The sequence below is a fragment of the Gadus chalcogrammus genome, unplaced genomic scaffold (genome assembly GCF_026213295.1).
Source record: "Gadus chalcogrammus isolate NIFS_2021 unplaced genomic scaffold, NIFS_Gcha_1.0 GACHA091, whole genome shotgun sequence".
In the NCBI taxonomy this organism is placed as follows: Eukaryota; Metazoa; Chordata; class Actinopteri; order Gadiformes; family Gadidae; genus Gadus; species Gadus chalcogrammus.
Window position 1 is genome coordinate 62,239 of NW_026613526.1, and position 14,498 is coordinate 76,736.

Here is a 14,498-nt window from a genome sequence, read left to right on the forward strand (position 1 = left end):
CCAATAGGTGACAATTAAGATATATGAAAAATAAAAAATGGGGAGATGGAGGGGGGGCCCTGGGGCTGGGGCGGGGGGGGGGCAGAATGAAAAACAACACACACATGGTAAGGAAAATAAAAAAGAGGGGATCCTTTGTGGGGGGGGGCGGGGGCTGGGATGGGGATCATGTAGGGTGGTCTTTTTGGGGGGGGTAGGAAGGGAGGGGTTGGGGTTAGGGTCAGGGGTGGGAGGGGTTAGGTTAAGGACCAGGGGGGGCGGGGTTAGGGTAAGGGCTAGATGAGGGAGGGGGTTGGGGTTGGGGCCAGGGGTGGGAGGGGTTAGGATTAGGGCCAAGGGGAGGTCAAGGTTAGGGTTAGGGTTACCCGGGGATTCCACCGGACGCGTTACGGCAGCGTTACGGCTGCGGCACGTCTTGGCCGCGACTTTGACCTGCTTGCATTTCCACCGGGCGCGTTACGGCAGCGCAGCGGCAGCCGTATTCACGCGAGATCACGAGATAATCCTAAACCTAATGTACTCACCTTCCACTCCCAAAACTACTGCAATTAAATGCCACGCTTTGTCCTTCCGGCCATTGCCCTTATAAAAAGGATGATTTGGTACATAAATGACGTTGTGATAGGCTACATGAGCTGAGTATTGTGTTTTATTTTGCTCTATGGCTTTTACTTTTTCACTTCCTGGCCTGCTCGATCTGCTCTGTTGAAATTGACGCGGTTCAGCAACGGCTTGCGGCAAAAATAGGAATGCTACGGAATGATAGCGCTGCGGCACGGCGAGCCGCTCCTGGGACGTTCCGCAGCCGCACCCGGTGGAAATGGTCTCATTGATTACGGTGGAACCTATCTGCTGCGGTGACCGCGGCCAAGACGTGCCGCAGCCGTAACGTTGCCGTAACGCGTCCGGTGGAATCAGGCCGTTAGGATAGGGGGTTTTAACCGAAGTGCACCCCGGTGAAGGCCGTTTTCGGTGAATATGTTTTGACAGGAAGGTGCTAGAGAAACGGGAGGCAGACGCATCCCCCCCCCCCCCCCAAAGGGAGGAGCGGCTTTCCAACGGCGCCAAGCCCGAGTCTGCGCGACCTCCCCCCCCCCGAGATGTGGAGTCGGGCATCACATATGCTGCTGGCCGTAGCGGCTTTGCACAGCAAAATCCTAAGTGTGCTCGGTGCAGCGTTAGGGCAGGGGGCGGGGTTATGGTTAGGGCAGGGGGGGCGGGGTTATGGTTAGGGCAGGGGGAGGAGGGGTTGTAGTCTATGAATCTGAATGAACAGTAGGTAAAAGTGGCCATCCCAAGAATGCATCAGAATACACCAAATCAAATCTATTAAATTAAAAAAAACAATATGGGGGGTGACGACGACGACGACCTCAGACCCCCTGTGTATTACTGTGCCCCGCCAACATTTCTCTGATCACCAGCCGCCACTGTTATCTATATTCATCTATTGATATTACCGCGGCACCACATATGCTGCTGTCCGTATCCGCTTTGCACAGCCAAATCCTAAGTGTGCTCGGTTGAGGTCCCCTCAGCAGCCACCAGAGGGCAGAAGCGGCCCCTAACCAGCATCACGTGCGCCTGTTTTATTTATTTTAATCAATCAACCGTATATAGGTAGTTACCAGCAGCGGTGGGTAGGTCTGTAGATATGCAGTGTAAGCTTGTCCAGGCACTGCAAGTCTTCCTTTATTAATTTGTTTGTTTGTTTTTTTCTTGTAGCTGCTTATGTGGCAATACATTTGTTCATTCTCATGTCTGGTGATTGCAATTGTCCCATATATCATTACGGAATGTTTCACATGCAGTGCACATTTTATGCATGCCCTTTTCCTGCAGTAGCAATGTTAGCTCAACGTTTAAACCCTTAAACGAGCGCTGTTGTGTTTTTCACTTTTTCTGGCACCCACTCTTTGTCAATGTAATGTTAACATGAACGGGGATTAATAAAATTCATCTATTCAAGGCGTTGTCCTTTGAAGCACAAACATTTATTCAAAACATGACACTAAACAACAACAAGAACAGCAACAACCGGCAACAACAAATGAGGGAACACAATGAACCAACGCAAATCATTTCAGTCATCCAGCCATGCCAGGTCCATGCCCTCATCTCTGAAGGACATCCGTCTCACACCATAGTCCCAACGCAGCTCTTCGTTGACGGCTATGTTTCTCTGGGCCAAGAACAGGACAGTGTCTTGGGGTCCGTCTGCAAAGTTCAACTGGACACCACAGGCTTCACATTGGACGCCTTGCCCGAGTCGTTCATGCGCCTTCCAAAGGTTTCCTTTCCAGGGCGGCACTCGCAGGGGAAGTTCTGGGAATCGATGCACAGCTTGGTGCCTAGCCTGCCCCTGACGAAGAAGAGGTAGCACATCACTCCCTCCTGCATTTCATCCATCATCTTCTTCCCCTCCGATTCAGAGATGAGCTTTCCGTGACAGTCGCAGATCACTTCACCTTTGGAGAACAGCATGGTGGCAATGACGCCTGCACAGAAGAGCGAAAGAGAAACACAAACACATAAACAGCTGTTATTTTGCTGCCATGGCAAAGTCATCACAGTAAAGTTTGCACTGTGCTTTTCTGTCTTCCCTCACCTCTACCCTTGTGTTCTCTGAAATCCTTAAAATCGATCCCCTTCCACCTTTGCTCCACCACTGACTTGAGGACACCTTTGTCGTCCTCAATGGCTGCCTTTAAAGGGGAGACCCACGCCTGGAGCACATCCGGGAGAGAGGGGACATTTGTTTTCCACTCCTCCTTGGCCACAATGGCTGCCACTTTGGCCTCGGTCGGTCGCTGCCTTCCAGCGGAAGCTGGTAAGAACAGAGGGAGCGAGTTAGTGAGGCGTGAGGCAGTGAGTGAGTGAGACTAGGATTGAGCGAGTGAGGCATTGTGTATGTGAGTCGGTAAGACACACAGGCGATGGGAAAAGGAGATGCAGTCATAGTGAGACACTAAGCAGCTCTTCACAGACGGCATACAGTATCTGTTTGACAAAGACTAAGCCGGTGCCTACCGGAGACATGTAGCACACGCTTTTCCAGCTGGATGCGCCTCCAATTGAAATAGGGCGTCTGTTCATCACCAAACCCGGCACCGACAAGTTCTTCTTTGGAGGGCGCGAGGGCACCTATTGTTACGGGGAATTCAGTGACGAAAGCGTCCCATTGGTCGTCACGTGACCCTTTCCCCGACACAGAACTGCAGGAAGAGAAAAGCACACATGGCAACCGGGCAGCTGTGATGTCGGACGTGTTTGTGTCAGCGCCGCAACGCACAATGTTTACCTTTTGTCCCGGGAAGACGTCCCCGTGGCCTCGGCCGTAACGGGCGGCGGATTCGGGCCCGCTCCCTCGCAGATCTTCCGACAGCTGTGTCGTGGAGGATAGGTGTGAAGAACAAAAACCAACTAATCACTACCAGCTCCAAGTTATCCAAGCAACCTGCTAGTTCTGGTCGCTTAGTGAGGGCGATTGCCACACCCCTGTTTAAGTAATAAAAGAGTACACTCACTGCCTCCAGAGACGGCACAAGTCGGATCTGGGATTGGCCACGGGAAGTACTGTGGTCCCCAGGAAGAAGCAGCCCTGGTCATCCGCTGATTCCCCTTGCCGCGTCAGGTAGAGCGGCCTGATGGCCGTGAAGTAGGCACCTAACCATTGTCGGTGGGAAACGAAAGGCCAAGCTGTGAAATCCCGTCCGCGGAAACGCTTTCTTCACTTGCTTTTTTTCACATTCAATTCTTCACTTGAATGTGAAAAACAAAACAAAAACATGAAAACAAAAGAAGACACGCTCTGCTCACCCTCTCCTCGTCTACGCTGATAACAGCTCTGTCCGCACCGTCTCGGAAGTAGATCGTCGCCCCGACACCGGCGCTCACCTGTCATTCCACTCAGTGACCTGTTACGGGGGACTCTTATTGTAGGCGAGGATACAAACAACTCGAACCGAGCAGAGTCAAAGTTGGAGGGAAACAGAAACCGGCTGGAGGGAACATTGGAATGAGTTACTTTGAAGTCCACCACCGTCTCTTCCGGTACACGGTGCGTGATCGTCAGGGTGGCCATGCAAAAGTACCGGTACAGCGTCATCTCATGTTGCGGCAACCGCTCGCCCGTTAGGAGCCCATGGCAAGCTTCCTCTGTCCGACCCTCTGCCATCTCCAGCAGACGCTGGTGCTCAGGCCTGTGCCCCGTCTCCTGAGAGCTGACATGCATCACAGATTCATAAAAGCAATGTACACTTGAGACATGAAAAAAGAAGAGTCCCCTCAAATGCTAATCAAATCGTGAGCACAACCAACCTGGGCTCTGCACCATGCGCGTCCTCCAACGGTTCACCGACAACAAAGAATCCTCGCTTCATCCGGAACCATGGCGGAGAGTTCCTGGTATTCCCAGCGTCTACTAGGGATGTGTCGGTCGCGACTGATTCGTTACAACGAACGAATCCCGAACGTGAACGACAAGAACTGGTTCCCCAAAACAAGAAGAACTGGTTCTTTGATTCTTTTTTTTTAACATCAACCAAACATATGGTCACGTAAATAAAATATACAAACGAACAGAGCTCCGTCTCCCCGCGACTTATATTGATTGAGTCTACAACTTCCTCAAAGATTCAGCCAATGAGAGGTAGCAATGGTGTTGGAATGGCACCTGGGTAAACCAATGACAAGGCGGTACCGTCGAATATGCGCGCGTTCTCTCTCTGACGTATCTTGGGTCATACCATTCGACTCATATATCCCCCTACATTTTTTCGAAAATAGACTTGACCTCCATCTGTTTATTGGATAAACGCATTTCCCAATCCCAGGAGTCTTTGCTCCATTCTACGTCAATTTAAGAACAAACAAAGAAATTAAACTGCAGTTCGTATTTTTTATTTATGACCATGCAAGTTCTGTAATGCCTGAACAATGAAGAATTAAATGTAAAGTAAAATAAAATTATAAATGTAAATGTAAATGTAAAAAAAAAATGAATGAAATATAGAGAGTAAGCAAGTGGTATAAATATTGGTGGGACGTTCGACATACTATATAGCAGGTATCTCCAAACGGCGGACTGCGGTCCTGACGGTCCTATCCGGACCCACGACCAATTAAAAAAAAAACAATAATTATAAAAAAAAAGATTTTTTATTTTTAATTTTTTTTAAGATGTAATCTGACGTAACGAACGAATCAAAACGAACAAATCAAATAAACGAATCGTTATAGTGAACTGAACTGAAAGAACTAGTTCCCGGAAAAGAATCATTTTGCCCATCCCTAGCGTCTACCAACCCTGGATTAGGGTTAGGGTTAGGATTAGGGCGCTCCCTCATGCGCATGCAGCAGTACATGGGACTATCATGTAGTCTCCCATGCACTACTAACATGTAACAGGAGGAGAGGAGGGCACGGGCACAAGCAATTTAAATACGTTAAATACTTTTGCTTCCATAAAATAAACGAAATGAAATAAAATCAATAAAAGAAATAAAATATGGGAGAAAGGTTATGTTTAGGAGGGGGGGGAGGGAAGAGGTTATGGTAAGGAACTGATTGAGTGGCTATGTTTTAGGAGAAAGGATGCTGGGGAAGTTATGATGAGGACCGGGACGGATGGATATACACATTTCATGTATATATCCATGTTCATTCATCATACATTAAAAGACTTGACACAACAGAGTTGGCTGGCGGATAGCCTGATAGATACCGTTATGAGGGGAATAGCAATGCGAGCCTGGGGGAATGTTTCTCCGTCCTAATTAAACGTTGGGTGTCCTTAATTATTGTGATGGCTGTCTGTTGTCTGAGGCAGTTGTCTATGCCAATAGACAACAAGATGAGCTTAGTGTCCGATCTGGGAGATGTGTTTTTCTGTAAGACGGCTGTTAGGTGTCTTAATGTAGCTCCTGGAAAGCTGTCGATTTGGATGTCTTTTTGGGATCCGGGCCAAGTTTGAATCGCCCGTGATGATTATGGGTTTTCTGATGGCGAGGGACCACATAGTGGCTTTGCGGTTCGTAGGGGGGTGTATGCAGGGCTGGTGGTAAGAAGCCCTGAGCATAGAGGAAGATAAAAAGGTAGGAGAAGTCGGGGCTTGGCGACTCGGATCTTTCCCCACTGGGGCAAGGGCAACAACAGCAGGAGTGGTCAGAGGAGGCGTGAGAGGGCAAGGGTGACTCTTATCGCAACCTGGGTCCGATTTCTGATTTGAACTATTCTTAAAGATGATTATCTTTTTCGTTTTCAGGGAAGGTTCCTCAGCCTGGCCAGGTGATGGAGAGGTCAGCGCCGGCGATATGGGCAACGGGCAGAGCAGTTTCCGTATCTCAGAGCGACGGTTGGGTCTAGGGGTTGAGGAAGCGAGTGGTGACTGGGGGCTCGGGGTCCGGCGTGGGAGATCCAGGGCTCGTCTCCAAGACACAAGGAGGGTCAATGACTGCCGAGGTGGTCCGCATCGGTGGGACAACCGGAGGTGGACGCGGCCTGGTCACTGGTAGGCGCTGTGGTAGCGGGAGGCGGCTAGGCCGCGGTAGTTCAGGAGCAGATGTAAATACAGATGTGGGAGAAAAACGTCGGGTTAAGTTAGGGCATAGGGGTGGGAGGGTAAAAAAGGAAGGAATAGTTAGCGGCCTGGATGGTAGGATTAAGGTGTTTCGTTGTTTGATAGGTGCCGTAGTGGACTGTGATCGTGTGGGAAGCGGTGGAAAGGCCCCAGGGTCCGAGAGAAGCAGCGGAGTGGCAGGCGGTGGCGGATCCGAGGCCGACAATAGCAGCCGAAGTGCGGAGATGGAAGACGGAGTAAGGCGTCTGCCATAGCGCTGGTGGGCCCACCGAAGGCCTCTTTATTAAATGGCCCCAAATTAGTGCCGATTTTTTCTATTGTATGTGAATAGTGTTGGATTAAGGTCTTTACATTTATAATCATGTCCTCCATTGTGTTCTCTTTAATTTTGTTTAAGACCAGATCGTCAGGTGCCGCCGGTTTAATGAACGCTGTAAATTGAGCTACTTTCCTAGCCATCCCTAATGGTGGGATGCCTGTTCTAATGGATTCTTCTAGAATTTCTGTGAGATGAATTGATTGTAGTATTTGGAAATAATTTTTGATTAATTTCGGGTCTAGATCGGTTGAAAGACCCGTCACGACCGGAGTCAATTTTAAAAGAGAATGTTTCTGTGGGTCTGTGGGGTGAGTGGGCCTACCTAATACGCTAAACCTATTTCTAAAATCATTAGCCATTTCGTTAGAAGATAAAATGGAATGAAAATAAAAAAGGCCTAGGCCTATTTACAAAAACAGGAGGGGGTTTGAGAGTTGGAGTTTAAAAAGAACCAACGTAAAAGAAAGAAGGAAAAGATAAAAGAGAGATGTGAAATCAACTAAAATAGAAATAAGGTTAAAACCATAGCTTGCAAAAAATGGAGATTGAAACAATAGATGCAGTTATAACCATAAGATAAACAAAGAATGTAAAATAATAATATTATTATATCCGGTCAGCTGGTGCAATGTCTTTTAGCTAGGAGGCATGGTTAGCTTGGCAATAGCAATGCAGCAGGATAAATTCGATTCCCCCAATCGGTTCAGTCGAGTAGTCTTTTTAGCTGGGAGGTAGGCTGTGCTTGGGCCAGGAGACAGGGTGTCGTTGATCCGCCCGGTGGGGTTGTAGGATATCCCAAAGCTGTTTACAGTCCAAAGTTAAAAAAAGCTGAACACGTAGATATCTCGGTACTCACCAGCCAAAAAATTGGGGGGGCATTTGAAGGAGATTCGATTAAAACCAAAGGGAATAAGGTAATTTCCACAGGTGTTAAAAATAATAATAAAGTTTAATCGCTCCAAAATGCAGGTCAACCAAGTTAAAACAGACTTTGTTTAAAAGTAGGTTGAAACAAACGAGGTAAAATGACATCAATAAATAAATACATCTAAATTAAAAACTCCAAAGTTGCTAAAAAAACAGTTAAACAGAATAGCTAAGTTTACATCAAAGATTAAGGCCCCGTTTACACGAGGACGCTTGCGGGTGAAAACGACGAAATATTTTATCGGAAGTGCCTTTCGTTTAGACGGTGACGGCGTTTTTAGGGCATGAAAACGCATACATCTGAAACCACCCTCCAGAGTGGAAAAGTTGAATACGCTCCGCCGTAGCGTTTCCGTCTACACTGCCAAGACGCAAAACACTGCTCAGATCTGCTCACGTCGCGTACACGTTTACGTCACATACATGTGCCAGTACAAGGTAATAAACAAACATGTCGGATTATTTCCATGCGTCGGACCTTCAAGCTGCTCTGGCAGCTCTAACAAGCGTACATGAGTCTTTCCACGAAATGTACAGGACATGTACAGATAGTGTTACTGAACAGAGAAGGATCTTTTTGGTTTTTGCGGCACAGATTAAGAGAAGGAAGATTCTACGCATGCGCTCAGACATGGCGGTGTTGTGTGATAGTGTATCACAGCACCACCTAGCCGCCTGGCATGCATACCCAATCGAATTCCACACACTTTTGCGTCACCGTATGCACGCAGATTTCCTCCCGAAAACGCTCTTCTAAACGCGGAATAAAAAGTGAAGACGCGACGCCACTTTTGCGTCTTCTGGTCAGACCGTCATCGTGTAAACGTAGCCTCAAAGAGTGTTCCTAACGTTTCACCCGGTTAGGCTTCGTCAGAGGATGAGGGAAATGTAAACAACATTTATAAAAGGTAAGAATGAGCAAGTAGGTTGAAGGGTGTCAATCAAGCTTTCTGGTCAGCCAATGGGTATGCTTTGTGTCATCCACCAGGGCGGGATGAGGAGGAGGTGCCGTCGACTGGAAAGTTACCAGGACTGGGTGTGGCCTAACAGGTGACTGTGTAAGAGAATGAAGGCAACAAATAATATACAAAAATATGAAAATATGGACAAGCATAAAGTTAAAACGTTTAGCTAGGCTCTGGCAAGGTTAGGTTTGGGTTAGGGCGCTCCCTCATGCGCCATGCAGCAATACATGGGGCTAGAGGAGAGGAGGGCACGGGCACAAGTAATTTAAAGATACGTTAAAAACATTTGCTTCCATAAAATGAAATAAAAAATGAAATAAAATCAATAAAAGGAATAAAATATGGGGGAATGGTTATGTTTAGGAGAGGGGGAGGGAAGAGGTTATGGCAAGGAAAAGGATGCTGGGGAGGTTATAATGAGGACCGGGACGGATGGAGGGGCGAGAGGGATAAACCCAGCTGAGTCAGCCAATCGTCCAGCATAGACTTCGCTGTCCCCGGAGTCCAATGGATATTGTCATGGACGGTCTGGAATTTAAGCGTCGACAGTGTGTTGAGGTACCCAGCGCGTGAGTCAACGTCCTCGATATTCTCCCTCACAAAGTCATTAAAAGACTTGACACAACGGAGTTGGCTGGCGGATAGCCTGATAGATACCGTTAGGGTTAGGGTTAGGTTTGGGTTAGGGCGCTCCCTCATGTTACATGCAGTAGTACATGGGACTGACATGTAGTCTCCCATGCACTACTACTATGTAACATGAGGAGGGCACGGGCACAAGCAATTTAAAATACGTTAGAGAACTTTTGCTACCATAAAATCTAAATAAAAGAAATGAAATAAAATACATAAAAGGAATAAAATATGGGAGAGTGGTTAGGGTTAGGAGAGGGGGAGGGAAGAGGTTATGGTAAGGAATAGGAATGGCTATGTTTTAGGAAGGATGCTGGGGAGGTTATGGTGAGGACCGGGACGAATGGAGGGGCGAGACGGATCGTCATTAAGGCCGAAAGGGGCTGTGGCGGACAGCCTATAGATCCACCTTCTCTCGGCAGCTCTCCTCTGGACCAGGGACCAACCGGCATTGGTCTCCAGACCTGACAATGAAAAGTTATTGATATGATGGGAGATGAAGTGAGTATATAGCCGTTTATTGTTTGTTCCTTTCTGAATGTGGTAAATATGCTGGTATAGCCTCTGTTTAATGGTAGCTCCTGTTTCGCCCACATAGATACTCCTGCATAGTCTGCACTGGATGGCGTAGACGACGTTGCAGGAGAGTAATTCAATTCAATTCAATTTTATTTGTATAGCCCTTAATCACCATTACAGTCTCAAAGGGCTTAACAGGCCAAATATTTGTGACACCCCCCTTTACCCATGCCCCCACACGGGCAAGAAAAAACTCCCTTGAATCAGCAAGGAAGAAATCTTGAGAAGAAACGCAGTGTAGGGGATCCCTTCTTCCAGGGATGGTCAGGAGTGCAATGGGTGCCACAATTGGCATACAGGTAAATACATGTACATCATATTAAAATGGTGATGGAGTTCTGGCCGGTTATCCATGAGGAGAGTCCAGGCATCCAGTCCAGCACCCGCAGCACGCTACAACTGACAGAATAGTGAATTAGAACGGAAAAGTACATAGTGGGAATGTATAATGTAATAAGAAAAGCACAAGCAAACAGAGTAGTCTTCACTACGCATCTGTTGTTTTCACACTCCAAATGCAAGATTGTAGAGGTGCATTTTGAGCTTCCCTTTGAATAGCTCCACAGAGTCAGCTTCCCTGATCGCTGATGGCAGCCTATTCCATAAAAAGGGGGCTCGATAGGCAAACGCTCTCTGTCCAGCCGATTTCTTTTTAACCTTCGGCAATGAACGAAGGCCGGCTCCCGAAGACCGGAGAGACCGAGAAGGACTATAAGGAATGATCAGGTCCTTCAGGTACAATGGAGATAGTCCATGCAAGGCTTTATAGGTTAGCAATAGCACCTTAAAGTCTGATCTGAAAGTTATTGCTAGGGGAAGGGGACCTGCTGGAGATGGAGAGTGTGTTTGAGTTTGATACTGGGGTGGTGTGAGGCCAAAGATATCGTCTAAGTAACGGAAATAGACTAGGGGGCGTGACAGGCATTTAAGGAATGCAGATTCCTCCCAGTCTGCCAGATAGATGTCCGCGTAAGCCGGTGAATATTTCCTTCCGATTGCGCAGCCGCATATTTGTAGAAAGAAGGATTTATCAAATAAAAAGTTGTTGCGGGTAAGGGTAATTTCTAAAAACTTTAAAATAAATGTGTCGGGACGAGATGAATCCGGTGACGAAGACAATGCTTTCTTCACAGCCTCGAGGCCCAGGACAGTGTCGATGTTCGTGTACATGGAGTCAACGTCGATTGAAAAGATAAACGTGTTATCAGGGACGGTGAGATTCTTCAACTTGTTGACAAAGGTGTATGTGTCCTTAAGGTAGCTCGGGTGAGTGTGGGATAGGGGGTTAATGTAAAAGTCTATGAACTCCGCCAGGTGGTATGATTCGGAGCCACAGACGCTAACTATGGGGCGTCCTGGAGGAAGCACGAATGGAACAGTCCAATTCTCTGGGGGTTTATGTATTTTGGGGAGAAGGTAAAATAATCTCGCCCGAGGGAGATCCGGGCCGTATAGGTAGTGTGCCTGTTTTGCGCTGATGAGATGCTTTTTCCTCATCTGGTCAATTAAAAGCCTAACCATTGTCTGAGTCTCAAGGTACATAGGATCCGTGAGAGGGCGATAGTAGACGGGGTCATTAAGTTGACGTGTCACCTCCAGAATGTAATTAGTACAGTCCTGTATTACAATTTGCCCTCCCTTATCCGCTGGTTTAATAATAATCTCATGGTGAGATTTTAGTTTGTTGAGGGCCTGTTGTTGATGGTGATGGGCTAGGGTTAGGGTTAGGTACAAGCATTAAAGGAGGCTCCGGGTGCATGGGCAATCATCATGCAACCCCCCCGAGATCCTCGACACACTCCCACATTAAAGCACAAAGATTATGATTATGAAGTCCCCAATTTAACGATCGTGAGACATTTAGATCGGTTCTTTCTTTTTTGCGAAGCCTTTTTTCCAGGTCGCGTAGATGCGGACAAGAAAGGACTCGCCCCCAGTACCTTGGCATGCCTGATGGGCCTTCTGGTGTGCGTGTCCGGCGTGACGCCGTCCGCGGGCGGGGCAAAGATCAGTCGGGCGCGGGTGGAGCCAAGGGGAGTGACGGTGGGGACAGCGTCCCGACGAGCGGAGGTCTCGGCAAACTCACAGGGGGGTGTCGTAGTCGTACGAAGGGGCGTGGCGAGGAGCTGGAGGAGAGACGACCCGGAAGGGCGTGGCTCACTCCACGGCAGGGCAGGAGAAGGCCGTGAGCCTTTCTTTGAGGTGCTGACGTGGCGTGTGGGACACCTGGTGGGCGTGTCCGGGGCGACGCCATCAGCCGGGGTGTCCAGGGCCAGCCGGGCGTGTGCGGAGCCAAGGGGGGACGCACGGGCTGACCAGAGGGGCGTGGCGAGGGTCCGGCGCCGGGGCTTTGCGGAGGTGTGCGTCGTCCTCTGTGGCAGGGGCGCGGCCGGAGGGAGTCTCGAGCCTGCAGGGGGAAGGAGAGGGGGAGGGGGAGGAGGGAAAGGAAAAGAGAGACACAGAGCTGGTCCGGGACGGAGAACGGTTTGCGCGGCCCTCGCGGTCCAGGGTTCCGGGGACAGGTCCGGGGAGCCGGAGGTCGGAGAGAAGCTCGGCTGGAGGCGGCAGACAGGAGGGGGGCAAGGAGCCGTCCCGCAGGGCGTCCAGGGGAGCCCGGGTGTCAAACTCTTGCCGGAGCTCGGAACGGCGGCTGTCCACTGTTTCCTGGCGAAGGCGGCGTCTGTATTGTCGAGCGGCCCAGGAGGCAGCCACCTCAAAGTTGTGGCACCAAGCAGGGTCCGCAAGACTGGAGAGAGCGCTCACCTTCTGGATCACTGTGGCCCTGTAGTGGTCTCGCAGGATGATGTTGGTGGTGTGTGCCCAGTTACGAGCGTTGCCCTCTAGGAGAGCCAGGGTCGCGGCGTTGGGAACTGCTGGGCGGATGGAGGCCATCAGGGAGGCGGTGAGTCTGGCGATGATAGGCAGAGGCTCTGAACCGGTAGCGTTAACCAGGTGGTGGGTCGCCTTGATGGCCGCAAGGATGAGGCGGTTCTTCTGGGCGAAGTCCGGGTCCTCGGAGCGTGGGGCGTTAGGGTTAGGTTGTGCCGCACAGCGGCACATGGGAGAGTGGAGGGCACGGGCACAAGCAAATACATTAAAATAATAACTTTGGCTAATAAAATAATATAATAATATAATAAAATAATGATAATAGAAAGGATAGAAAAAGTAATAAAATAATAATAATAAAATGGTTGGGGTAAGGGGAAGAGCTATAACATAAATGAGAAAGTTTATGGTTAGGAAGGAGGTGAAGAAGTTAGGTTAGTTTATGGTTAGGAAGGGATATGGAGGGGGTTATGGTTAGGAAAATAAATGGAGGGGTTATGGTTAGGAGAGGAGACACCCTCAACATTTACCTCAGCCCTAATCCAGTATTTTCTTTTTTAAGGTGTAGGTGATAAGTGTGCATGTCTCGCCTAAGCAGGACACGGTCAGGAAGTGACGGTGTCGGGATAAAGGTAAAACCACGTTCGAGGACTTCACACATGAGTTACGAAGGGGGGCGAGGACCACCATCATTTAGGCCCAACGGAGAGGTAGATTCAAGCCTGAAAATCCACCTTCTCTCCGCTGACCTTCTCTGGACCAGGGTCCAACCTAGATTGGTCTCCAGGCCAGAGAGGGAAAAGCTGGAAATATCATGTTTGGCAAAATGGGCGTACAATAATTTTGTAACCGTCCCCCTCTGAATGTGGTAAATATGTTGATAAAGTCTTTGTTTAATAGTGGCACCTGTTTCGCCCACATAGATGGCTCTGCATTTCCTGCATTGGATGGCATATAAAACGTTGGTGGAAAGCAGCGAGAAGGTCTGCCAGATGGGGGCGCCAGTTCGCAAGTTGAAGATATATTTTAGGTGAGTAAAGTAGGGATCCAAGGTGGTACGTATTGTCTTATTTAGTGCTGTATGAACCAGCATATCTTTTAAATATTTGTTGCGGCGATATGCCATGATAACTTTAAAGGGTGGAAGTGGAGTGGTTAGGAGTTTAACAGCGTTGAAATGCTGTTTGATGGCTGGGTGAAGGGGGCCTAATGAACGAGAGAATGTTGTAACAAGTGGAATTAATTTGTGATCTATGTTTTTGTCTTTTCCAGAGAAGTTGGCCCGGTCGGATGGAAAGAGGGCGGCTACTTCATGCTTGATGGTACGGAGAAAGCGTTTGGACTAACCGCGGGGCCTAAGGGCCTCAAAAAGGGTCCTTGTAGCCTCCTCTACATGGTGAGGGAGAGAACAAATACGATGGAAGCGGATAAGTTGGGATTTGATAATAGAACTAAAAGTGTGTCGGGGATGGTAGCTGCTGCTAAATAATAAAGAATGTCTGTCAGTGTCTTTGAAATATACTTTAGTGCCTAATGTTTTGTGACCATCTTTAACCTCAGAAAAGAAGACTATGGTGTCCAAGAAGGGGACCTGCTGGAGATGAAGAGTATGTTTAAGTGTAATACGGGGGTGGTGTGAATTAAGAATGTGAATAAAGTGGTTCCG

General features: G+C 48.6%; 1 protein-coding gene and 1 long non-coding RNA gene across 2 annotated transcripts; one reads left to right on the forward strand and one right to left on the reverse strand.

Annotated features, from left to right (window-relative positions):
- Nucleotides 1–2,083: 2,083 nt before the first annotated feature.
- LOC130378617 (uncharacterized) lies at nucleotides 2,084–4,234 on the reverse strand. Its single transcript, XM_056585332.1, has 7 exons — nucleotides 3,820–4,234; nucleotides 3,528–3,666; nucleotides 3,302–3,385; nucleotides 3,031–3,215; nucleotides 2,609–2,827; nucleotides 2,251–2,498; nucleotides 2,084–2,182 (listed from the first exon to the last, which is right to left on the reverse strand). Exons 1-7 carry the CDS (start codon nucleotides 4,232–4,234, stop codon nucleotides 2,084–2,086), a joined length of 1,389 nt encoding a protein of 462 aa, XP_056441307.1.
- A 6,732-nt stretch (nucleotides 4,235–10,966) lies between these two features.
- LOC130378615 (uncharacterized) lies at nucleotides 10,967–14,167 on the forward strand. The gene is made up of 5 exons (XR_008894804.1): nucleotides 10,967–11,054; nucleotides 11,137–11,216; nucleotides 13,431–13,464; nucleotides 13,756–13,862; nucleotides 14,105–14,167. It is a non-coding gene; the product is annotated as an uncharacterized LOC130378615 (long non-coding RNA).
- The last annotated feature ends 331 nt before the right edge of the window (nucleotides 14,168–14,498 follow it).

Excerpts from the sequence above, each read along its gene's own strand:
- LOC130378617 (XM_056585332.1), bottom strand. The coding sequence starts at position 4,234 with ATGCATGTCAGCTCTCAGGAGACGGGGCACAGGCCTGAGCACCAGCGT. Across the intron at positions 3,667-3,819 it reads TCAGCGTAGACGAGGAGAGG|GTGCCTACTTCACGGCCATC; the intron begins GTGAGCAGAGCG and ends GACAATGGTTAG. Across the intron at positions 2,828-3,030 it reads GCGTGTGCTACATGTCTCCG|CTTCCGCTGGAAGGCAGCGA; the intron begins GTAGGCACCGGC and ends TGTTCTTACCAG.